General features: G+C 43.2%; 1 protein-coding gene across 1 annotated transcript; it reads right to left on the reverse strand.

The window, feature by feature from the left end:
* Nucleotides 1-6220: 6220 nt before the first annotated feature.
* LOC138949685 (adenosine receptor A3-like) lies at nucleotides 6221-22634 on the reverse strand. The gene is made up of 5 exons (XM_070321467.1): nucleotides 22300-22634; nucleotides 15471-15760; nucleotides 12737-12910; nucleotides 10497-10711; nucleotides 6221-7579 (listed from the first exon to the last, which is right to left on the reverse strand). Exons 1-5 carry the CDS (start codon nucleotides 22450-22452, stop codon nucleotides 7320-7322), a joined length of 1092 nt encoding a protein of 363 aa, XP_070177568.1. The 5' UTR covers nucleotides 22453-22634; the 3' UTR covers nucleotides 6221-7319.
* Between the last annotated feature and the right edge of the window lie 4737 nt (nucleotides 22635-27371).

The raw sequence follows: 27371 nt of genomic DNA on the forward strand, positions 1-27371 counted from the left end.
GTACATGTGTGGGTAGTAAACACGTTTTATTTACAAAACACGGCGGAAAATGGCGACAAATTTGTTGCACAGCGACAGGTCACTTTCTTCAACCAAGGCCAGTACTTTCATACATGACAAAGGAAAGCAAATATGGCCTGAATAATAAAGTTATAGTGTTCCTTTGCGTGTCTGAGTGATAAACTGTTTTAACCAACTATCTTCTGAAACGTAATTGCACTCAGCAGATTTGTCTTCCGCTCATAACTTTCGTGTCACACGGTGTTTGCGACAAACAGATAGATCGCATTCTCGCAGAAAATCATTGACAACACAGACCAGTCATTTTTAGCATTGCATTTGGGAAGGGCTACTATTATAGTGTGTTTTAAGAAAGAAAAACATTACAGTATCGGCAGAACACGACCAAATGAGTTTTCGTGTCACAGCGTTATGGGCGTGAGATTGTGTTCTCACACTGTAGCAAAATCATTGACAACACAGACAAGTCAGTTTTAGCATAGACATTGGGAAAGGCTACTATTATAGTGTGTTTTAGGAAAGAAAAACATTATAGTATCAGCAGAACACGACCAAATCATGACAAATGAGTTTGCGTTTTGGGCGTTATGGGCGTTTTTTCACACTGCAGATCATATCTCAAAAACTACGGAGTGGATCTTTATGAAATTTGATATGGATATTTTTGACTGGATTTTCTCATAGAAGGGTTTTCCGTTTATTGATAGGACAGTTTGATGACGTCATATTTTACCGTTTGCCAAAAGGTCGAGGCAGCACTTTCACAGTTACAGTTTTTCATCAATTTGATCGAATTTCTTATCACACAATCTCAGATCTAGGCCGGATTATGGGATTGCATTTCAGTTTGGTCACTTAAAGTTTTGTTATTGAAATGTTTGTTCGAAATATGTCATTTTTTCAAATTTTTAAAAACTAATATTTGAAACAAAAAATTTATATTGGTGTATTCCCTATTGCGTCCTATATCTAAAACTATATAGTTTTGTTGTTTTGTATTGATAATTATGCTTAAAAATGAAGAAAACCGATAAATAACCACTATCTTTATTTATGAAAAAAGACACTTAAAAACAACTTCTATCTATTCCTTACCATTTTCTGATTCCAAATATATATAGTTTCATGGTGTTTGACGTTAAAAATAGGCTAAAACTTAACAAACTCGGATCGTTGAATGGAAATTATACTTCCAAGCTCCCTGCAGCTGACAACATGATAAAAACACGTCATTTCAAGTGTGGAACACGCTCATGACGTCATACTGAAAGGTGATGATATGGCTTCACCTTGCGATGTTTCATTTCAAACATGGTAACATTTTTAAAGGGGTTTCTTTCTCAGATTTCTGTTTGCCCTCTGTCTGTCTCTCTATGTCTCCGTCTGTCTGACTGATTCAATTAAATGTGTAATTACTTAGTTTTGCAAAAGTCAAACTAAGTAGGATATACCTAATTGATTCAGGTCTCTAAATTCTTATTGTAAAATTCAAAACAAATTTAATTGGTGTTTTAAACTCAATAATGGGGCATGCTGTGATGAGTAGAAGAATGTGTGCTTACGAGCAGAAAAAGCCCATCAAAGTCAAGAATCGTGTTTTTCTTTTTCTATTTTCACCTTGTAGCTTCATACAGACACTAAGCAACAGTGTAGTTCCACTTCCAGTGCAATATCTTGTACTTTAATTTTGACCATCTGTGCAACACTTTATTGACCCATGATCCGAGCTGTTCACATATATAGATGGGTTGCTTCCAATCAAAGTTAGAACACAAACTCACAAGAAGTAAGTTTGCATGCGTTCTCTCTACGGTTATGGTACTCGCGGTTGTGGTACGCGCGGTAGTGTGACACGCGGCAGTGTTATACTCGCGGTAGTGTCGTACTCGCGGTAGTGTGACACGCGGTAGTGTTACACGCGGTAGTGTCGTACTCGCGGTAGAGTGACACGCGGTAGTGACGCTCGCGGTAGTGTCGCATAACCGGGGTGATCTGGAAAGGTGTCAATCTCTCTCTCTCTCACTCTCTCTCTCTCTCTCTCTCTCTCTCTCTCTCTCTCTCTCTCTCTCTCTCTCACACACACACACACACACACACACACACACATACTGATGTCATCTGACTTACTTGGTATCACAAAAGGTGCTGCCTTGCCGGTTTTTGCTGAAAAATAACTCCGAGACAATTAGATTCAATGAATACAATGATACAAGTAACCGGCAAGTCATAAATCCAAGAAGGTGTGGGGACCGACACAAAATAGGCTGGTTGTGGGGTCCGTCACAGAGAAATTAGGTCGAAAGTGGGGTCCGACACAGAAAGTGGGGACCGACACAATGAATTATGGGAACCGTCACGCCTACGTCACAAAAGTGTGGGGGGACCGAACACAGCCAATTTCACTGACTACTTTTGTTGTTTTTATTATTACGGCTGTTTGGATGGCCCTACAATCTTGAAACTTGGGCTGTCTGCTACAGACATGTTGAACTTTTTGCTGGACCACGGACAGTTCCAAGCAGGCATTTTTTGGTAGGATATTTCTTGCCGATGCTACGAATTATGCAGTTTTGCAGTAAAGTGGAAGGCATTCTACCTAATAACGGCTAAAATATTAAAAACCTTCAATCCAACAGCACCTAGGCATGTAGTGTAAACACTCACAGATCTAACAAGACCATTCTAAGAGAGCAACATTGCGTAATACTACCATAAATGGATGTTTTGTCCGCGAATTTTGGCGTGTGGGAACCGAGTGGGAACCGAACACAAAGGGTCAGGGCACCGAACACAAAGCGTAGGGGAACCGTCACAGTGTCACCGGTGTGGTACTGCGATGAGTCGCTGGAAAATAACGCGAATCTGTTGATCTGTCTGGCTCCGTTCTGTATATCGTACATAGGCCTGTCTTAGTTATATATCGTACATAGGCCTGTCTTAGTTATATATATATATCGTACATAGGCCTGTCTTAGTTATATATATATCGTACATAGGCCTGTCTTAGTTATATATATCGTACATAGGCCTGTCTTAGTTATATATATATCGTACATAGGCTTGGCTTAGTTACATATATATATAGTACATAGGCCTGTCTTAGTTATATATGTATCGTACATAGGCCTGTCTTAGTTATATATATATATCGTACATAGGCCTGTCTTAGTTATATATATATCGTACATAGGCTTGGCTTAGTTTTATATATATCGTACATAGGCCTGTCTTAGTTATATATATATCGTACATAGGCTTGGCTTAGTTACATATATATATAGTACATAAGCCTGTCTTAGTTATATATATATCGTACATAGGCCTGTCTTAGTTATATATATATCGTACATAGGCCTGTCTTAGTTATATGTATATCGTACATAGGCTTGGCTTAGTGCTGTATATCGTACATAGGTCTGGCTTAGTTCTGTATTACGTAGATAGGTCTGGCTTAGTTCTGTATATCGTACATAGGCCTGGCTTAGTTCTATATATCGTACATAGGCCTGGCTTAGTTCTGTATATCGTACATAGGCCTGGCTTAGTTCTGTATCTCGTACACTGATAACAAGTATGGCCTGATATTTGCCTCGCAACATACTGGTGTGTGTGTGTGTGTGTGTGTGTGTGTGTGTGTGTGTGTGTGTGTGTGTGTGTGTGTGTGTGTGTGTGTGTGTGTGTGTGTGTGTGTGTGTGTGTGTGTGTGTGTGTGTGAGATAGGAGAGAGAGAAAGTGAGAGAGAAAGAGAGAGTGAGAGAGCGAGAGTGCTCGTTCGTATATCAGTTTATTTTCCTTTGCTCTTCTAGCGTAAGACTAGTTTACATTGGACAGAAGAATGCATATAAAACAAAAAATACTGAGCAGACAAAAAAAAATCATCATATTATTAACAAGTGTGACGTCGTTTATGAAACCCGTTTTGTTTGAGATGTTCCTGTCGTTTCAGGTGACTGCCTATTTGTGATACGTGTGTGTGTGTGTGCGTGTGTGTGTGTGTGTGTGTGTGTGTGTGTGTGTGTGTGTGTGTGTGTGTGTGTGTGTGTGTGTGTGTGTGTGTGTGTGTGTCTGTGTGTGTAAGTGTGTATGTGCGCTTGTGTGAGGTTGGGTGTGTGTCAAAATGTGTTGTGCAATATGGCATGAAAATCTTTTTAAATTTGTTGTTAACAATTACAGCTTTGTATTCCATGTTTATTATTTTTTACGAAGTAATTATAGTAAAATAGTCTTATGTTTCTTATTTGTTCGACCCTCTTAGGATTATGGAGTGTTATGCACTGCCTTTTATAGTTAACTAAACTTTTGTATTTGAAATAGCCCATTGCAGTTGGTGTAGGCCTTAAGCTTATTTAAATCGTTTGTCCAGGATTTAATTTAATTTAATTCTCTATTTGTGTATGAACTCAAATGTTTAGTGTTCTTAGTATGTCTTGCTAGGCTAAGTTCTATTTAATCAGAGTATGTTTGCGTGTGCTTATACCTAGTGATATTGTAAAGCGCATAGTGCTTTTAGTTATGCGCTATAGAAATCTCCTTAATAAATAAATAAATAAATATAAAGTTGAAAAATGTTTGAAGAAATCAGAGTATGACATTTAAACGTGGATTACAAACATATTTGTTTTTCTGGAGTATTTCCTATGATGATGATGACGATGATGATGATTTTTTGGTGAATGTTGATGATGATCACAATGATGCTTTTTCTTGTCTTAAAGAAATACAAAGAAACGCCGCTAAAACTGCGATATCCAAAGAAAAAGTACGCAAAAAATATTCAAAAATAAAGAAACAAACAAATAAACAAAGAGAAATAGGGTCAATGAAGAAAGTGTGATTTATGAAATAGTTTGTGTTAAAACCGTGGACAATAGGGAACTCAAGAATCTTCATTAGAAAAAGGTGTTTTGATGAATATTATGGTTCAGATGATATGGTAACACTATGTCCTACCCCCCGCGGGTTAGGGGGAGTCCCATATTGGTTGGGACGAGAAAGAATTTACCCGATGCTAACCAGCATGTCGTAAGAGGCGACTAACAGGTTCTGTTTCTCTTCTTTTGTCTTATTTCTGCCTTACCAGTCCTTTCACCTATATTTCCTTCCAAGAAAACTCTCCCTACTATTCCCTGCAGTTTTCCAATTCTTTTCTTGTTGTCTTATTTCTACCTGACTGGATCTATCACCTTTATTTCACTTACCAAAAGTCTTCTTTTCCACATCCTTATTTCTCTGCACCCCGCATGTCGTATGAGGCGACTAACGGATTCTGTTTCTCCTTTTACCCTTGTTAAGTGTTTCTTGTATAGAATATAGTCAATGTTTGTAAAGATTTTAGTCAAGCAGTATGTAAGAAATGTTAAGTCCTTTGTACTGGAAACTTGCATTCTCCCAGTAAGGTCATATATTGTACTATGTTGCAAGCCCCTGGAGCAATTTTTTTATTAGTGCTTTTGTGAACAAGAAACAATTAACAAGTGGCTCTATCCCATCTCCCCCCTTTCCCCTATCCCATCTCCCCCCTTTCCCCGTCGCGATATAACCTTGAATGGTTGAAAACGACGTTAAACACCAACTAAAGAAAGAAAGAAAGAACACTTTGTCCTTGCACAACCTTCTATTTCGTAGTTATAGACTTTATTTGTCATGATCACCCACGCACAAACACACACACACACACACACACACACACACACACACACACACACACACACATTTTATTCACACAGTCTTTCTTTCTTTCTTTCTTTATTTGGTGTTTAACGTCGTTTTCAACCGTTCAAGGTTATATCGCGACGGGATTCACACAGTCGGGTCTAAGCAAGGGGACAGAACCACTGAAGCAACAATACAGTGGCGTACTCTAAATATTATCTCCCCTGAATAGTCTATCAGTTCGAGTGGTCATGGTAGTAGCAACTCTAAATACTATCTCCCCTGCGCTCGGAAGCGAGAGGTTGCGAGTTCGACCCTGGGTCAGGAAGTTAGCAATGTTCTCCCCCCTTTCCTAACCTAGGTGGTGGGTTCAAGTGCTAGTCTTTCGGATGAGACGAAAAACCGAGGTCCCTTCGTGTACACTACATTGGGGTGTGCACGTTAAAGATCCCACGATTGACAAAAGGGTCTTTCCTGGCAAAATTGTATAGGCATAGATAAAAAATGTCCACCTAAATACCCGTGTGACTTGGAATAATAGGCCGTAAAAAGTAGGATATGCGCCGAAATGGCTGCGATCTGCTGGTCGATGTGAATGCGTGATGTATTGTGTAAACAATTCCATCTCACACGGCATAAATAGATCCCTGTGCCTTGAGTCCGAGTCTGGAGATACGCGCGCGATATAAGACTTCATAAATAATGAATAGCCTAGTCTATCAGTTCGAGTGGTCATGGTAGTGGCAACTCTAAATACTATCTCCCCTGAATAGTCTATCAGTTCGAGCGGTCATGGTAGTGGCAACTCTAAATACTATCTTCCCTGAATAGTCTATCAGTTCGAGTGGTCATGGCAGTGGCGAGACTAGGTCGGCAGTCATCAACTGTTGACCACGTCATATATCGTGAGTCGTTATTTCATCGTGGGTCGTTATTTTATCGTGGGTCATTATTTCACACCAAAACAACTCAAAAGACAAGTTCAAACTGCGTGTCTGCACAAAGTTAAACGTGAAAAAGTGTCTGCTTATTTTCGGTAAATCCAGATTTACGATAGTTACCTTTTCCTAGCTTGGTTATGCCTACATTTTGTGTCTGTTCTTCACTGTTACACTGTCCTTGCTTCTTTACAGACAACGTAGATAGCTGTCATGATTTGAAGGTCCAAATTGACGCAGATTAGCCTACCTCTCACGCTAACAGCAAACATCTATGAAAAATCACAACTTGTCTCGGTAGAATTGCGTCAGTCTTCACCGCTTCACTATCACTGCTTAGTCAATAACAACACGGATAAAGTCACAACTTGTCTCTTGAAATGCGTCAGTCTTCACCGTTTCACTATCACTGCTTAGTCAATAACAACACGGATAAAGTCACAACTTGTCTCTTGAAATGCGTCAGTCTTCACCGTTTCACTATCACTGCTTAGTCAATAACAACACGGATAAAGTCACAACTTGTCTCTTGAAATGCGTCAGTCTTCACCGTTTCACTATCACTGCTTAGTCAATAACAACACGGATAAAGTCACAACTTGTCTCTTGAAATGCGTCAGTCTTCACCGTTTCACTATCACTGCTTAGTCAATAACAACACGGATAAAGTCACAACTTGTCTCTTGAAATGCGTCAACCGTCACTGTTTCACTGCCCCTGTTTCGTCACAGACAACACCGTCAGCTGTCCAGCGGTAGACGTCAGCCTGTCGTCGCCATCTTGTTTCCTACAGCGACAGAAGATGGCACGGTATCTGTGCCTGATGGCTGGGATCTTCATGGCGTAGATGAGCGGGTTGAGCAGGCTGTTGCAGTAGACCAGAGTGCTAGTGTACAGCATGAAGTCTCCCTTGCGCGATGTGCTCATGTCGCCGAAAGTGCCCGTGATGGACCCCACTACCAGTATACCTGGTGAGGAATAAAGAACAAACATTCCACTACCAGTATACCTGGTGAGGAATAAAGAACAAACATTCCACTACCAGTATACCTGGTGAGGAATAAAGAACAAACATTCCACTACCAGTATACCTGGTGAGACATAAAGAACAAACATTCCGCTACCAGTATACCTGGTGAGGCATACAGAACAAACTTTCCATTACCAGTATACCTGGTGGGGCATAAAGAACAAACATTCCATCTATATTATATACTCGGAGGCAAAAGAAACGCAAATAAAGGATGCGTTAATTAAACATTTATGGACTTGAAATAAAAAGAAAATAATGATACTAGCATGTTCTGCACGTGTTGTTTTAGCGGTCTTATCTTGTCAGAACCGTGTTTGCCGTTATCTGGGTCACACGTGAGGTCTTGTTGACGGGGATCCCAAACCGTCATGGGGACCACTTTCAGCACATGTACAATATGGAAAAGCAGCTTTTCGTGTTCAGAGTGTTCAGGCAAGCTGTACTATACTCACAAAACTGTTACAACATTCATTTCTGCGACACAGGCGCGATGCCGAGACTATCACCAGATCAGCGCCAACAGGCGATCGGGAGACTTGATGCCAGACAATCAGTTCAGCAAGTTGCTAGGGCATTTGGAGTAAATGTCACCACGGTTTATCGCCTGCAGCAACGTTTTCATGCCAATAACAGTCCCGGAGACTTACCAGGACGTGGCAGACCCCGGGTAACAACAGCCCGACAAGATCGCCATCTTGTCCATCAACACCAGCGAGATGCATTCGAAACTGCCGCCAACACAGCCCGTAACACATTTGGGGTGCATGGACAACCCGTCAGTGCCAGAACTCTACGCCGACGCCTTGGTGGGCAGAACCTGGTAAATCGGCGTCCTGCTCGACGTCCCGTCTTGACAGCTCAGAATCGCCTGGATCGTCTGGCCTGGGCCCAGCAGCATGCCCACTGGCGCCATCGGGACTGGCGGAGGGTTCTTTTTTCGGACGAGAAGCGCTTTTGCCTGGAACCTGGCGATGGGCGTGTCCGGATCTGGCGAAGACCTGGACAGCGGTTTGCTAACAATAACATCCTGCAGCATGATCGATGGGGAGGTGCCAGCGTCATGATATGGGGCGCCATTGGTGTCAATTAGCGAGTGGGGCCTGTCGTCTTTCTGAACGTCGGCCAAGGTCGTGGGAATGGTGTCAATGCAGACCGCTACATCAATCAAGTCCTGCGTCCCTATGTGGTTCCATTTGTCCAGAGATACCGGAACTGCCTGTTCCAGCAAGACAATGCCCGTCCCCATATTGCACGTGCTACCCAGGACAGGTTGCGTCACAACAGCGTGAACATTCTGCCTCATCCTGCTCGATCTCCGGATCTCAACCCAATCGAACACTTTTGGGACATCATGCAAAGAAGGATTAATGCCCTTGCCCGGAGACCCCGCACAGCAGCAGAACTGCGTGCTGCCGTGACCCAGGTGTGGGCTCAGGTCCCTCAGCAGCAAATTAATCACCTCGTCCTCTCCATGTACCGGAGGTGCGCCACAGTCATCAACGCCCAGGGAGGAGCAACACGCTTTTGACTTTCAACAGTCTTCAAACAGTGTTCAGTGGAACATGGCACGTCATGCTCTCATCCCAATACACTTTTCCGTATGGTTTTTGTATCGGTCAATTCGTTTCCTTGTTATTGTTAACCCGAAATAATTAATTCGACATTAAAATTCATGGGTAAGCCATCTTCACTGCAGCATTTGCGTTTCTTTTGCCTCTGAGTTTATATACGACTTGTGTGTGTGTGTGTGTGTGTGTGTGTGTGTGTGTGTGTGTGTGTGTGTGTGTGTGTGTGTGTGTGTGTGTGTGTGTGTGTGTGTGTGTGTGTGTGTGTGTGTTCGCGATGCACGGCCAAAGTTCTCGATGGATCTGCTTCAAATTTGGTGGGCATATTCAGGTACACCCCGGACACAATCTGGTTGATGAGAATTATCAACACGTGCTCTCAGCGCGCAGCGCTGAACCGATTTTGGTTTTTCTGTTCATCCATTCCCAGTAACTCTTCCTTATCTTCTCCAGTGTTTTGCGTTTATCTCCCTTCCTTCGTGTGGCGTCAATCTATATTCCCGTTACTATTTTTAGAAGGTCACTGTCCACAACGCTCAATCCATATTCCCGTTACTATTTTTAGAAGGTCACTGTCCACAACGCTCCTTATCTTCTCCAGTGTTTTGCGCGTTTATCTCCCTTCCTTCGTGTGGCGTCAATCGCGTACGGTGCGCCACTTCGCCGGGTACCCGGCGAAGCCGGGTATTCGGTTCTACTTCTTCCCGGCGAAGCCGGCTACCCGGCGAAGCGGGTATTCATCTAGTTACAAATATACCTGGTGAGGCATAGAGTTTAAACATTCCATTACTAGTATACCCTGTGAGGCATAAAGAACAAACATTCCACCACCAGTATACCTGGTGAGACATAGAGTACAAACATTCCACTACCAGTATACCTGGTGAGACATAGAGTACAAACATTCCACTACCAGTATACCTGGTGAGACATAGAGTACAAACATTCCACTACCAGTATACCTGGTGAGACATAGAGTACAAACATTCCACTACCAGTATACCTGGTGAGACATAGAGTACTAACATCCCATTACCAGTATAGCTTGTGAGGCATAAAAAACAAACATTATACTACCAGTATACCTGGTGCGGCATAAAAAAAATAAGCATCCCACTACCAGTATACCTGGTGAGATATAAATAACAAGCATCCCCCTACCAGTATACCTGGTGGGACACAGCCTACCTGCGGACAGCCATCACACGTACACAGCCGACCTGAGGACAGCCATACACTGACGTACACGGCCTACCTGAGGACAGCCATCACACGCACACAGCCTACCTGTGGGCAGCCAACACGCGTAGTTGACTCCGATGATGACGAGCACGGTCTTGGTGTATCGCCACGCGTGGTCCCACACCTTGGTGGTGTGAGTGCCGTCCCCTGTCACTGTCATGGCGGCGATGGCGGTGGCGTGTCTTCTCGCCACGCAGAACAGTTTGCCGTACAGCAAGACGATGACAATCATGATGGCCGACATCACCGACAGGAAAAAGCTGACAGAGAAACAGGACATGTTCATAGACGGTGAATCGAGACGAGGGTGGTGGTGTGTGCGTGTGTGCGTGCCCGTTGTGTGTGTGTGTGTGTGTGTGTATGCGTGTGTGTGTGTGTGTATGCGTGTGTGTGTGTGTGTGTGTGTGTGTGTGTGTGTGTGTGTGTATAGAGCCTCAGAGACAACTACTGGACCGATCTTCCTGGAACTTTACAGTTTCTGCAAATGATACCCACAGCCATTTTTTTTATAAATGTCTTTATTGACGTCATATCCGTCTTTTTGTGTAAGTTGAGGCGGCACTGTCTCACCCTCATTTTTCGATCAATTTGATTACATTTTGGTCAAGCAGTCTTCGACGAAGGCCGGACTATGAGCTTGCATTAGGTTGGAAGCTCAAGAATTACTTTGTAAGTTTGTTTATTAAAATTCTGAAAAATTATGGTAAACATTACAATAATAGTAATCGATCAACCGGCACGGTTGGCCTAGTGGTAAGGCGTCCGCCCCGTGATCGGGAGATCGTGGGTTCGAACCCCGGCCGGGTCATACCTAAGACTTTAAAATTGGCAATCTAGTGGCTGCTCCGCCTGGCGTCTGGCATTATGGGGTTAGTGCCAGGACTGGTTGGTCCGGTGTCAGAATAATGTGACTGCGTGAGACATGAAGCATGTGCTGCGACTTCTGTCTCAGTTGTGTGTGGCGCACGTTATATGTCAAAGCAGCACCGCCCTGATATGGCCCTTCGTGGTCGGCTCGGCGTTAAGCAAACAAACAAACAAACAAAACTTTCTTGTGAAGCGCTATACCCTACAGCACAGTACTGTCGTGTCACTGTCTTGTGAAGCGCTATACCCTACTGCACAGTACTGTCGTGTCACTGTCTTGTGAAGCGCTATACCCTACTGCACAGTACTGTCGTGTCACTGTCTTGTGAAGCGCTATACCCTACTGCACAGTACTGTCGTGTCACTTTCTTGTGAAGCGCTATACCCTCCTGCGCAGTACTGTCGTATCACTTTCTTGTGAAGCGCTATACCCTACTGCGCAGTACTGTCGTGTCACTTTCTTGTAAAGCGCTATACCCTCCTGCGCAGTACTGTCGTATCACTTTCTTGTGAAGCGCTATACCCTACAGCACAGTACTGTCGTGTCACTGTCTTGTGAAGCGCTATACCCTACTGCACAGTACTGTCGTGTCACTGTCTTGTGAAGCGCTATACCCTACAGCACAGTACTGTCGTGTCACTGTCTTGTGAAGCACTATACCCTACTGCACAGTACTGTCGTGTCACTGTCTTGTGAAGCGCTATGCCCTACTGCACAGTACTGTCGTGTCACTGTCTTGTCAGCGCTATACCCTACTGCACAGTACTGTCGTGTCACTGTCTTGTGAAGCGCTATACCCTACTGCACAGTACTGTCGTGTCACTGTCTTGTGAAGCGCTATACCCTACTGCGCAGTACTGTCGTGTCACTTTCTTGTGAAGCGCTATACCCTACTGCGCAGTACTGTCGTGTCACTTTCTTGTGAAGCGCTATACCCTACTGCACAGTACTGTCGTGTCACTTTCTTGTGAAGCGCTATACCCTACTGCGCAGTACTGTCGTGTCACTTTCTTGTGAAGCGCTATACCCTACTGCGCAGTACTGTCGTGTCACTTTCTGCATGCTTTTTTCGTGAACGTGTCAGCGCTTTCTTGGCGCATGGCCGCGGGCGACAAAGCTATAATGTTTTTTGGTCGAGAAAAAAAATTTAGTCTGCGTGTTAATTTTATTCTGTGACTTGGACAGATTTGCTCAATGTTGTCATTTCGCTTCATGGGACTTGTTATATGCTTGAACGCACCCACATACGGGTTCTTTTGTTGTCACGGCCAGCCGCCTAAATATGAGTTTTAGTCGGACCGTGACGTCAAAAGGCTCAACAAAGGGAAATCCAGTGTACAGTAATACATTCTCTTTTCAACTTGACCGCAGCACACACTATGTTCAAGTCAGACCACACACAAGACGACGGGCCTACCTGAGGAAGCGGTCATCCATGATGTAGAAGTAAGAACACTCCGGGTCGTCAGGGTCACGTGGTTTGTCCGCCCCGTTCCAGCCAAAGGTTGGCAGTGAGCCCAGTGTAATGCCCGTCACCCACATGGTCGCCATGACAACCCACACGGTCCACTTCTGACACAGGCTGTTGTATCTGCAAGGCATGAATGGCGTCGTTATATATATACGTATATATATATATATATCTGAAACATCCCCACACACACACACACTCTGGTGTAATGCATACAATACACACACATTTAGTGTTTGTATGGCTTGTATTTTAGTCAAGACCCAGCCGATGAATATCACAGGGACTACTTAATTGGGCGTGACTGTAGCCTTTACATGGCAACACCGGTCGTACGGACTGTTTGGTTTTGTTGTTTTGACTCCTTGGGCTTGACTGTAGCCTTTACATGGCAACACCGGTCGTACGGACTGTTTGGTTTTGTTGTTTTGACTCCTTGGGCTTGACTGTAGCCTTTACATGGCAACACCGGTCGTACGGACTGTTTGGTTTTGTTGTTTTGACTCCTTGGGCGTGACTGTAGCCTTGAAATGGAAACACCGGTCGTACGGACTGTTTGGTTTTGTTGTTTTGACTCCTTGGGCGTGACTGTAGCCTTGAAATGGCAACACCGGTCGTACGGACTGTTTGGTTTTGTTGTTTTGACTCCTTGGGCGTGACTGTAGCCTTGAAATGGCAACACCGGTCGTACGGACTGTTTGGTTTTGTTGTTTTGACTCCTTGGGCTTGACTGTAGCCTTGAAATGGCAACACCGGTCGTACGGACTGTTTGGTTTTGTTGTTTTGACTCCTTGGGCGTGACTGTAGCCTTGAAATGGCAACACAGGTCGTACGGACTGTTTGGTTTTGTTGTTTTGACCCCTTGGGCGTGACTGTAGCCTTGAAATGGCAACACAGGTCGTACGGACTGTTTGGTTTTGTTGTTTTGACCCCTTGGGCGTGACTGTAGCCTTGAAATGGCAACTCAGGTCGTACGGACTGTTTGGTTTTGTTGTTTTGACTCCTTGGGCGTGACTGTAGTCTGGACATGTTAATTGGCAACACCGGTCGTACGGACTGTTTTTTTTGGTTTTTTACATTGCTGGTTCGAGTTCTGTTTGAGTTGAGGCACCGGCACCAATGAGCACACACACAAACACACCCACACTTTGTTAATATGGTCAAGAAGAGAGATAGAACAGTGAAAAGCAGAGAAAGAACTGTGGACAATAAATAGACAAAGACGATTCTGATCAATGATTATTACTTGTCAGATGGCACCGTCTTATACTAACATGCAAGCCATCAGTAATGTGTTCCCTACCCTGAAACTGAAAGAACCACGACGTTGTTTTTGATTTCCTAAAGAAAGATATTCTCTAAAGCAACATACCATGGGTACAGCATGAACTTCACAACAATAATTTAGGCAGTAGGATGTAAAAATATCACATAAAATACCCTTTGGTCTCCACCGTTACTTTCCTTCATTTCCTGTACTTAACATCTCGTCCCAAACTCTTCAATTGGATATTACCCTTGTGTTTTGTGTTATGTGAAATTCTTTACCTGTAAGGTGTGGCAACCATTATCTGTAAGGTGTGGCAATCATTATTTGTAAGGTGTGACAATCATTATCTGTAAGGTGTGACAATCCTTACCTGTAAGGTGTGACAATAATAACATGTAAGGTGTGACAATCATTACCTGTAAGGTGGGGCAATCATTACCTGTTAGTACGTGTGACAATCCTTACCTGTAAGGTGTGGCAATCATTACCTGTAAGGTGTGACAATCATTACCTGTAAGGTGTGGCAATCATTACCTGTAAGGTGTGACAATCCTTACCTGTAAGGTGTGGCAATCATTACCTGTAAGGTGTGACAATCATTACCTGTAAGGAGTGACAATCATTACCTGTAAGATGTGACAATCATTACCTGTACGGTGTGGCAATCATTACCTTAAGGAGTGACAATCATTACCTGTAAGGTGTGGCAATCACTACCTGTAAGGAGTGACAATCATTACCTGTAAGGTGGGACAATCATTACCTGTAAGGTGTGGAAATCATTACCTGTAAGGTGTGGAAATCACTACCTGTAAGGTGGGACAATCATTACCTGTAAGGTGTGGCAATCATTGCCTGTAAGGTGTGACAATCCTTACCCGTAAGGTGTGACAATATTTACCTGTTTGTTTGTTTGTTTGTTTGTTTGCTTAACGCCCAGCCGACCACGAAGAGCCATATCAGGGCGGTGCTGCTTTGACATATAACGTGCGCCACACACAAGACAGAAGTCGCAGCACATGCTTCATGTCTCACCCAGTCACATTATTCTGACACCGGACCAACCAGTCCTAGCACTAACCCCATAATGCCAGACGCCAGGCGGAGCAGCCACTAGATTGCCAATTTTAAAGTCTTAGGTATGACCCGGCCGGGGTTCGAACCCACGATCTCCCGATCACGGGGCGGACGCCTTACCACTAGGCCAACCGTGCCGGTATATTTACCTGTAAGGTGTGACGAGTTTTACCTGTAAGGTGTGACAATATTTACCTGTAAGGTGTGACGAGTTTTACCTGTAAGGTGTGACAATATTTACCTGTAAGGTGTGACGAGTTTTACCTGTAAGGTGTGACAATATTTACCTGTAAGGTGTGACGAGTTTTACCTGTAAGGTGTGACAATATTTACCTGTAAGGTGTGACGATCTTCAAAAAGCGATCAGCGGTCAGCCCCAGCAGGTGCAGCATGCCTGTGATCATCATTGAGTGCGCTAGACCCAGCCTGGTCAGACACTCGTAGACCGTCTGGAAGTAGACCAGCGTGTAGACCGTCACCCACAGCACGAACACCCCGGTAAGAGCGTCGGTCAGCGCCAGTCCGGCCACCAGCAGGTCAGCAGGCTCCCTGGACTGTCCCTGTCTCACCATCGTGTCCAGAACAAGACCGTTCAGCGTCAGGATGAAGGCCGCCACCACGATCTGACAGACAGCACGGGGTGACATGGTGAGGTGTGATACCTGAGCATGTCGGTGGCGGTGTCAAATTTAGCCTGACTAAAATGTAGATAACAGCGGCATATCTCGTTGTTTCTCCTCGCCCTCCTCCTTTACCTCATTCTCCTCTCTTTCTTTTTTTTTGGATCCAAACACTGGTTACACATAGCAAGACAACCTACATTGAGGAGACAGAACAAGAAGCTGGCAACAGACACGTTGTTGCCGTTCAGGGCGGCGAACAGACAACTTACATTGAGGAGACAGAACAAGAAGCTGGCAACAGACACGTTGTTGCCGTTCAGGGCGGCGAACAGACAACTTACATTGAGGAGACAGAACAAGAAGCTGGCAACAGACACGTTGTTGCCGTTCAGGGCGGCGAACAGACAACTTACATTGAGGAGACAGAACAAGACGCTGGCAACAGATACGTTGTTGCCGTTCAAGGCGGCGAACAGACAACTTACATTGAGGAGACAGAACAAGAAGCTGGCAACAGACACGTTGTTGCCGTTCAAGGCGGCGAACAGGAACGGTCCGTCCAGTGTCTGGTCACTGTCACTCGGGGCCTCGCTGGACATTCTAACAGCTTTAGTCGTCTGCTTTGTGTTTCTGTCTTTATTCACTGTTTGTAAACCCGTTCTTGTAAAATAACAACTTTTGAAGCCATCATCTTTAGTTGTGTTTGTCTTTACTCAGTTGTAGCACACTTTTCTGTTGTACTGTTACATTGCAGATAATGCTCGCACGATGTGAAAGAGTAGAAAAGCCACTGAACTGGTTCTGACAAAGCAATCTTCTACCTCCTCATGGTTATGACATCATAAGTCTGCTTCTCTTAGTCTCGGATCATTCACAGAAAACGTTGAGCGAGACTAGTGCGATAAAAACAGAAGATTACATAGCAATCAACAGAACAGCAGAAGACTGGAATTGAAGGTCCGCTCACTTTAACACAATTATCGACATCCTTCAAAAATATGAAAAACGGTTCCTCTATCAATCAATCAATCAATCAATCAATAGGACGCTTATATCGCGCATATTCCGTGGGTACAGTTCTAGGCGCTCTGCAATGATGCCGTGTGAGATGAAATTTTATACGGCCAGTAGATTGCAGCCATTTCGGCGCATATTTACCTTTCACGGCCTATTATTCCAAGTCACACGGGTATAGGTAGACAATTATTAACTGTGCCTAAGCAATTTTGCCAGAAAGACCCTTTTGTCAATCGTGGGATCTTTAACGTGCACACCCCAATGTAGTGTACACGGGGGGTGTTCGGACACCGAAGAGAGTCTGCACACAAAGTTGACTCAGAGAAATACATTTTCGCCGAACGTGGGTTTGAACTCACGCTGACAGCGGCCAACTGAATACAAATCCAGCGCGCTACCAACTGAGCTATGTCCCCGCCCCTCTACTGGATGTGATGGTATTACAACCTCCTTTATGAAGTTTTTTTGGTGTAAAATAAAAATACATGGTATTGAATTCCTTTAATGCGTCTTTTTTAAAGGGAGAATTGACCGTCACACAAAAACGGGCAATAATGGTATTAATTCATAAGAGTAAACAGTTACCGAGAGACGACCTTAATAATTGGCGACCAATTTCATCATTGAACACTGATTATACAATATTAGCGAAGACTCTATCAGTTCGCCTGTCTAAAGTTATTTTAAATATTATTGTTGAAGATCAGTACGGTTTTTTTAAGGTCGAGCGATTCGGCAAGTAGACGATTTAGTTTCATATGTAAACGAATATGATAAACCTGGGTTCCTTGTAGCCCTGGGCTCGTATTCTTGAAACAGCTGCAACTCATATGCCGGCCTGTAAAACCACTTCCGCTCGATAAGTCCGCTAAGTGTTATTCATGAAACTCCGGTAAAGACTTACCCGGGTGTCTCCGAGCTGTAAAGTTAGAGGACCAATCCCCCTCCTCTAAAACCGTCAATTTTGAATAAATCTTGTTAAAATATTGTTTGTAGATTTATGTCCCTCATGGACACACATTGGTGTCATTTAAGCACCAATGCATTGCGGAAAAATACGAGATACCGCTCGCGAAAGATTTCAACCGATGCTCGATCATACCGGCTACACCTTTTCCGTGTCACAGCACGTTGTGACTACACCTTTTCCGTGTCAGAGCACGTTGTGACTACACCTTTTCCTGTCACAGCACGTTGTGACGACACCTTTTCCTGTCAAGCCAATAATAGCCTAGCAGTTCCTGTTTGTACAATGATGCATGTAATGTACATCTGGACATTTCAGTCAAAGAGATACTGTGAATTAACGAAGTACAATCAGTCATCTAACCCGATTCTTTTCCTTCTGTAAGTAACACACTCCGTTACCACGACTTAATAGAAACTCGTCTACAACATTCGTTCTTCAGACTAGCATTGAAACTCAAACACTGGTCACTGAACGCTTGTCCGGCGTGGTACTAACAGCGATCTAAACACGTTTTTTTGCGCTTTGAAACTAACACACGCTGCGACAACGACCTGGGTTAAAACTCATACAGTATAAATGTGTCACACTATTATCGAAACTTGAATACTGACGTTTACAAATCATCGCTCGTACGAGGCCGTTGTCTCTAATTTCGGAAGCGTTCTTTGCAGCACTGAGGAAAAGAGCGTGACATTGTTAAAAAAAATTAAAAATTAAAAACCATTATGAATTCTACTACACGAAACCGAATCCGTGAGTCTACAGTAAAATAAGGTAAAGGTAGCCCCATAACCACCTGGTCGTGGGGGAAAGAGTCTAGATGTAAGAGATCTCAACTTTTGAGCCTACAGTAGTGATATGATAATTGAACTTTGAATGATTGGAGCTCCTCTGCAGACGGACTGGGTACGTACAAGTACACGAGCAGCAATAAAATCCGTGTGACTGCTCATTTGAGTGTGCGCAGTCGTTGATTTATAATCGCTGTGTCATGATTAGTAAGGGTCAGGGTTAGCCTAACCCGGAGTCATAATTGAAACTACCTACCAAATATTTGTAACATCGAGACGTAGCTTTCACGTTTACAACACACACTGGTAAGGACAATCAGAGGTCGTCGGTCTTCGTAAAGGCATATTTAGTTGTGTGTGGGTTTTTTTCGGTTTTATTAACCGTTTCTTTCCTTCCTTTTCTGTTGTACTTACGTTTAATCCTGTTCAAGGTTTTTTTTTACATAGTATTAACTCAATTCAAGTTTCAATCTAAACATATTCCATCTGGGTTTTTTCAACTACTGTTCAAAACGGATGGCTCAACAAGTTCCACCCAAACGGCCATCCAGCCTAGAACACGACTGCTGTCCCTGCTGTTGCCTCCAATTCCTCTAAGAGCAAGACTGCAGTAATTGCACTTTTCCAGTCCGCAGGCACTCCAATTTGTCAAACGGCGAACATCATATCTCTCATTAAAACCGCTGCCGCTGGTGATGTTAAGACCATCGTACGACTGAGTGTTCCATTCTATCTTCATTTCACAATAATGTAATCGATTGTGACGTGCATCCTGAAAGTTAAGTGAATGGACCCTCCATCCGCCTGCCCTGCTTGGAATCGAATACGAATACGAATACGAATACTTTATTATCTCATACAGAGAAATTTCAGAACTACACCTTTCAAGCATTCCCATATTACAGGGTTTCATTTACTAGTGCGCCCTGCGCCATTGGCGCATTGATTCCGAAAATGTCCCATCACAATTCCCTTCAGTGCGTCAAAGGGCGCATTGAGATCACGTACCACTGCGCCACCAAATGTACACTTTACATCGGATTACACACACACACACTGACACACACACACACACACACACACACACACACACACACACACACACACACACACACACACTCTCTCTCTCTCTCTCTCTCTCACACACACACACATACAGTGATACAGACACATTCACAGATAACACGATATAGCGGCTAATTCTCAGATGGCACGATATTGCACCATTTTGCATCTTTGGTCAAAACGCGTACAGGCCTCTCTGGCGCTTCTTGCCTTCGACTATGTCCCATCGGAATTTGGTTGAGGGGGACAAGTGTCCCATTGCCTTTTTCTCCCAGGCTTCGCCCTGCATAACATTCACATTGGTATGCACGTAGAAAGTCTCAAGTGATTGAGAGCCCCAGTGGCGCAATGGTGACAGTCCCTGCCTCTCATGACGGCGAGTCTGGTTCAATCTCCGCAACAGGGTGTATCGCAGTACTAAGCCATTCTTCCAAGTACAAAGCTCATAGCTCAGCTAGCTCACACACAGTGTCCATTCAGCCAACCTTTAGTCAACCTTCCAAGCACAAAGCTCATAGCTCAGCTAGCTCACAAACAATGTCCATTCAGCCAACCTTAGTCAACCTTCCAAGCACAAAGCTCATAGCTCAGCTAGCTCACAAACAGTGTCCATTCAGTCAACCTTCAGTCAACCTTCCAAGCACAAAGCTCATAGCTCAGCTAGCTCACAAACAGTGTCCATTCAGCCAACCTTCAGTCAACCTTCAGCCAACCTTCCAGGCACACCGGCCTCGTAAAGCTGGCCCAGGGTAACAGCTTGGATGTCTTGATAGTGTGTTAAACAAAACTGCTGCCGCCGAGTCGTTAAATTTGACTTTCATTACCACAGCTCTTTAGCATCTTGCTCCCCCCGACGACCGAAATGTTATCGAAGCGCCTTTACCTGTGTTGTATGCAGGTAAAATGTTAGAGGTAACGCCGCTTTTTTTAGCTCTTGATGGGGTCCTCGCAAGCTGGTTTTGTTTTTCATGCAGTAGAGAATTGTTTGCTGTGTTTGCTGTCATGGCTGGGTCGCGGTTTGCTGTGAAGGTTAATGCTGTAGTGGTGTTGACTGTAAAGGTTTTATTAAAGGCGCATGACTTCTAGACACGCGATATGCAAAAGCCCTTGACATTGATTTGTGTGCATTGTTGCACCAAAAGTTCACATGCATGGGAGAAGGTGGGGGGGCGTAAAGGGAGAACATTACAGGCAGTCAGATAGGTAGAGAGGGAGATACAGACAGGGAGACACAGACACACACGCAGACTAGCAGGCAGTCAGATAGGTAGAGAGGGAGATACAGACACACACGCAGACTAGCAGGCAGTCAGATAGGTAGAGAGGGAGATACAGACAGGGAGACACAGACACACACGCAGACTAGCAGGCAGGCAGTCCAGCACGAAAATAGAGTCACGACCATAAACAGAGACAAACAGATTGGGTGTCAAATTAACATTTCGTCAATCATAATGATCAAAGTGAAATATGAACGTGTACAATCATAATGATGAAAGTGAAATATGAACGTGTACAATCATAATGATCAAAGTGAAATATGAACGTGTACAATCACAATGTTGACAGTGAAATATGAACGTGTACACCTTTGGGAGCAGGATTACATGAGACAAAGGCGAGCAGAGATAGCTCGTAGTCAAACATAAACATTATACTGTCGTTCCTTCCATGAAATTATTCGTGTATTTCAGTCTAAAGCAAGAAACATTTTACTGTCGTTCCTACCAAGACAGTCATTATTCGCGTATTTCAGTCCAAAACAAGAAATATTTTACGCGTGGGGTCTTTCTTTTTAAAAACTCAAATTTTAAAGTAGCCTTTAGAACATTACTAAAGCTTTTAGCAAAATATATAACAATGGACTCAAAAACCAATCATGAGCGCATTTCAATGATGGCACAAAAGACTTCCAAAGATGCGAGGCAATTAAAGGGTTTTCTGTGGCAACGTTGTTTGCTCGGAAACTGAAAGGGACGCGTACATTTCTACTATCTTCTTCCCTTGAAAACAAAAACGAAAAGCTTCAGAGTGTTTTCTTTGGGAATTGAATTAGGTCTAAATATTGACCTGGCAAAGCACAAGGCAAACAACAAAGACCAACTATGCTACCTCCTCCTCCCCTTGTATATCTTCCTCTTCCCCCTCCTCTCCCTCGTTTGATTCTTTTAGTTATGCTGCTTGTCTCCATGGAGAGAGGGAAGATAGACATACAAAAGAAGATCCGAACTTCTATTACGTGCCTGACAAAAACAGAATGCTTTGTTTGATATACACGCAAAAAAGGAAGAAAAAGGCATCACTGAGGTTTTAACAAGACCACTTAATCTGGCCTGTAAAGGTCTTTCCTTTGCTCGTCTTACCAAAGCATTATTTCTATTCTCAAAAAGAATAAGCACATATTCAAATTCTGTTAGATTTTTATTCTGCCCCGTTGCACATAATCTCGAACGCTCTCGCGCGCGCACACCCATACACACACGCACGCACACATGCACTCACGCTCGCACGCACGCACGCACGCACACACACACAAACACACATACACACAAACACACCTACACACATACACACACACTCAAACACACACACACACACACACATACACACACACATACACACAGACACACACAGACACACAGACAAACACACACACACACACACACACACACACACACACACACACTCAAACACACCTGCACGGAGTAGAAGAGGAGGTTGACCGCTGTGATCTGTTGACCGTTGAGTGTGTAGAACAGCACGCCCAGCATGTCGCCGTCACCCCCACCACCCCCATCTCCCTCTGTGACGTCGGTAACACTACTCAATGACGTCGTACTGTTCGCCATGCTACTGTTAGGACGCAAAACACTGTGTGGTTGTCTACCTCTTCTTTTTGCTTCAGCGTTCAACGGTTGTGTCACTCATAGTCTTAGGCCTGAGCTTAGGTGTCACTCATAGTCTGAGGCCTGAGCTTAGGTGTCACTCATAGTCTTAGGCCTGAGCTTAGGTGTCACTCATAGTCTTAGGTCTGAGCTTAGGTGTCACTCATAGTCTTAGGCCTGAGCTTAGGTGTCACTCATAGTCTGAGGCCTGAGCTTAGGTGTCACTCATAGTCTTAGGCCTGAGCTTAGGTGTCACTCATAGTCTTAGGCCTGAGCTTAGGTGTCACTCATAGTCTTAGGCCTGAGCTTAGGTGTCACTCATAGTCTGAGGCCTGAGCTTAGGTGTCACTCATAGTCTGAGGCCTGAGCTTAGGTGTCACTCATAGTCTGAGGCCTGAGCTTAGGTGTCACTCATAGTCTTAGGCCTGAGCTTAGGTGTCACTCATAGTCTGAGGCCTGAGCTTAGGTGTCACTCATAGTCTTAGGCCTGAGCTTAGGTGTCACTCATAGTCTTAGGCCTGAGCTTAGGTCTTCGCGCAGGTCTTCCACAGTTCGCCGTTAGGGTTGCATCTGGAGTTGTGTTTTCTGGTCAGCTCTGGTCGCGCATCGGGTCAAGGAGCATGCTCACCCACAAAAATCTTGCTACACAAGTAGTCTTGGTGAACACAACACGGGTATGGTTAGTCTTGGTGAGGTCCTCTGGTTGAACAAAAAGGGCAAAGCCCTCCCGACTCACGTGTGAAAGGTGTGACTGTGTTACAATGATGTTACATGCACCTCCAGGTCACAACACGGATGATTAATCTTGATGTGGGTTTCTGGTGTGCATGGTCTACTCTGTGCAGTCTGAAACACAAAGGTCAAAGGTCGTTCATCAAGCTGCAGCTCAACGGACATCGGGAATACACAGGAAGGGGAGGTAAGTGTGACACAAAGACTGGCTGTACTTAAAGGACATCGGGAATGATAAGGGGAGGTAAGTGTGACACAAAGACTGGCTGTACTTAAAGTGTAACTAAACAGACATTTTGAAGTGTCAGCTTTACTGAATTGCTTTATGTTTTGTCCAAGTATAGACCTGTAGAAGCGATACTGGACGATTTTTCCAACGTTTACTGTGTTTTCTGATTTACTACGATTTTTTAAAAGTGTTGAACCCATTTCAGATTTACCTGATTATCTGTTCTTGATTTGATACTTCCAAAGAACAAGTGGTACTTTGAGTTCCGGTTTTATGTTTTAACCAATCAGAATTTGGTTCCTAAATAAAATCGTCTGCTGCCTGTCCCAGCAGAGTCGGCAACAAGCACTGCTTGCCACATGTGTGATGTTACCAACAGAAATAGCCATAAATTGGGCAAGGTAGCAATGTAAATGAATTGGATCTAACTAATGTGCTTGTACTGCATCTCTGGCCTTTGAATTCAAAATGTACTGGCTCAGCGTGAGAGGCAACATCCTGTCGAAGTCGTAAGCACGAGGTTGACTGGGAGATTATTATTCGAAGAGCATGCTGAAACGGATTGTAAGTACAATATTTTACATGTTCTCGACATTTCTGTTGATCTTTAATTGTTTCCTTGATTTAAAACCCTAGGGCTTGTATTTTCAGTTGTGATACTAAGCACGTATCTTTACCACAGTATCCGATCACTTCACACTTTGGAATGATGAAGTGGAATTATTTCTGGATCTAATTTATTCCTTGTTCCCCCCTCTCGATTCCTTTTTTCGCCACATATGTATTGTCGTGTGAGGGGGTAGATGCGTGTACTGGCTGATTTTTTTTATTTTTTTTACTTCGGTCAGATACAGATGATTGGAAAAAAACTTGTCAAGGATTTCAGAATTTAATAGATCTGTTCGAAGTTTTTACGGGATGGGTCCTGTTACAATACAGACTGAATGTGCCCAAGATGAACTTTTGATTAAACATACACACACAAATGAATCTCTTGAGTTTGTTATACGGCGAATGTCCAGTTTCCACCACCACGTCTGTGGTATGTTTTTACTGTTTGATTGAATAGACTGACGTGCATTCTCTCGCAAATGTGCGCGCGTGTGTGTTTGTCTGTGCCTCAGACTTATTAATCAAAGATGATGTTGCACATTGCAGATCTATGCGACAGGAGCAAGTGGACAAGACAGCTACAAACAAACATTGTATTTGTTTAAAGTATCACAAATATTTATTACCTGTATCTGTATGTTTTGATAATGATGAAGGGTAAATTACTTTGACGTGTGCTTTTTTTTTTTAACCACACTGATAACGAATGATAGAAACACAGACACACTTAATAACATATCCACAAACATTGTAACAATAAATGTAAGCTGAACAATGCCTGCAACACATTTCAGGCTTCAGAAGGAAGTAATTATGAGATTCAGACAGAGAGAGAAAGCCCAACACGAAACCAGTTGTGACATTTTTTATTTCATTATGTAATATTAAAAACACGACAACAACGTATTTCCTGTACTTAGTTTCGTGCAATTATGGATTGCAAAGTATGTCTAATTGAGTGGCATAAAGAGGCACAGTTGCATGAAAAACCAACTCGAATCTTGACCAGGATCAGGATTTTACATGGACACAACCTAGAATTTAACATCCTGGGGGGAGGGGGGTACTGCGCCTTTCACATCAAGATGTAAAGATCTATTTTAAATAATACTTATTAGAAGGGAACAAAATCAAACAAACTACAACAATCGTTCTGAGGGGAGAGAATTACCTCTTCCGAAGAAATTACCTCCCTTGCTTTTCTTGTCGTGACTTATGTAGAGTAAAGTGAATAGAAAGTGAATCAGTCAGTAACAAACAAAAAAACCCCAACATTTCTTAAGATCAATGAGGAGTCTTGAAGTATTTGTCAATGTTAATCTTGTATGCATAACAAACAATATATTACGGATTGATAATTAAAGAAAATCGTCTCTTCTACAGGGTTGACCCCCCTAAAAAGGACACCCACAACCATGCAAATTACTTCTGCATCTGTTGAACCAACTATTTTATATATGGTATTCATTAACTTCAGTTTATGTTCTGCCTTTCCAGTAAGTGGCAATTTTGTAAATTGAATGGTCTGACTTTTGTGCAATTTTAATTTTTTTCTCCAAATTCGGGGGTCGACTAAACAGAACGAGTTTTGACATTGAGCGGTAGCCATTTTTACCTAATTTAAACCCTTCAGGCTTTTACCTTTTTGATTATTTTGAATGTCTAAGTATGTAAAAACATCCCCTTCAACCCCCAGGCTATCGATGACCTGAAGAAAGCATGCAGTTACAGCTAGGTTCAGGGCAATCCTCAGACACGAAAGCGTTGGTGTCATTGGTGATGCAAAAGTTAGATAATTTAACCTACAAATTTGCCACTTTGTGAACTGCACATGCATAAAATCAAGTTTAAGTATGCTGAATATGAAGTTATCCAGTCAATTGGTGTAGAAGTTATAGCATTTCTGTCAGTTAACAGTATTTAAAATCTCTAAAGTAAAATCTGACATATTCGAAAGTTTTGCATAAACACCCAGACAATTTTTACGATACTCTCCTAAGCTTCTCCACTTCTCAGCCCTGTCTTGGAAATGAATTCGAATAAGGCAGTCAAAATAACTTAGTTTGGAGCACCCATCAATCAGAATAAGCATTAACTTTTGACACAGGAAATATCTTCTACCGAAAGCTCTCCTGGTTTTATTCTACATTTTTCCTGCATAATGGTAACAAATTTAATGATAAATCTAAACAACGAAGTGACTGTGGTAAGATGAACAAAGTTAAAAAACAAAGGATTACTGTAAATGGTTTACGAATCGAAATCTAAACAAGTTTTAATGATAAGTAAAATGATAAAAAAATAAAATTAAAAAAAGCTAACGTCCTCGCATTTGTCCAGAATTATTCCATGTTTAACATGGGAACAGAGGGATAATTGGTCTAAAGAATTTTTAAAAAGGAGTGTTAGGGACTATCTGTATGCAATGCCCGCTATAGGTGAAAGACTTTTGTGGAAGCCATGGAAGAATGCATCGCTGTTGTGCTGGTTCAGCTTGGGGTCCTGTCCTGGCGAATATCCTGCACACACAAAAACACGACTTTTTAAGCCACTTATGTTGCATTCCGTGACATAGCTTTGTTAAAACCGTGTGCCTGATAATAATGACAGATTTTGTTGATATACATTTGACACCCCATATAATATTGTTTGACAATCTCTTTCAACATAGTTTACGAATCACCAATGTGTATACAAACGCAAATAACCCACAGGTCAATAAATTACTTTCCAGAGAGAGAGAGAGAGAGAGAGAGAGAGAGAGAGAGAGAGAGAGAGAGAGAGAGAGAGAGAGAGATTAAAACTAGAAAATGTGTGCTATATAAAACAAGGATAATCTCTGTCAAATCTTCGCTTGTACCTGCATGGTGTTTACTGCGCTATATACACAACCTGTTTTATTTCATTTATTTTTTTTTTTTTTTTGGGGGGGGGGGGGGGGGTGGATGTTTTGTGATGAGGGTTTTTTCAAAGCCTTTACTGCTTTAGTCATTGAATCCACCCGACTTCGATTTATTGTTCAGTGATGGGTAATTGTGTGACCAACTATGTAAGTTAGTGATTGTTCTGGCTTCATACAATGACATTGCATGGGGCGGGGATATAGCTCAGTTGGTAGCGCGCTGGATTTGTATTCAGTTGGCCGCTGTCAGCGTGAGTTCGATCCCAGGTTCGGCGGAAATTTATTTCAGAGTCAACTTTGTGTGCAGACTCTCTTCAGTGTCCGAACCCTCCCCCCGTGTACACTACATTGGGTGTGCACGTTAAAGATCTCACGATTGACAAAAGGGTCTTTCCTGGCAAAATTGCT

The sequence above is a fragment of the Littorina saxatilis genome, linkage group LG1 (assembly GCF_037325665.1).
Source record: "Littorina saxatilis isolate snail1 linkage group LG1, US_GU_Lsax_2.0, whole genome shotgun sequence".
Lineage (NCBI taxonomy): Eukaryota > Metazoa > Mollusca > Gastropoda > Littorinimorpha > Littorinidae > Littorina > Littorina saxatilis.

Excerpts from the sequence above, each read along its gene's own strand:
- LOC138949685 (XM_070321467.1), bottom strand. The coding sequence starts at position 22,452 with ATGGCGAACAGTACGACGTCATTGAGTAGTGTTACCGACGTCACAGAG. Across the intron at positions 15,761-22,299 it reads TCCTCTTCTACTCCGTGCAG|ATCGTGGTGGCGGCCTTCAT; the intron begins GTGTGTTTGAGT and ends GCTGTCTGTCAG. Across the intron at positions 10,712-12,736 it reads ATGGATGACCGCTTCCTCAG|CTTTTTCCTGTCGGTGATGT; the intron begins GTAGGCCCGTCG and ends TTTCTCTGTCAG.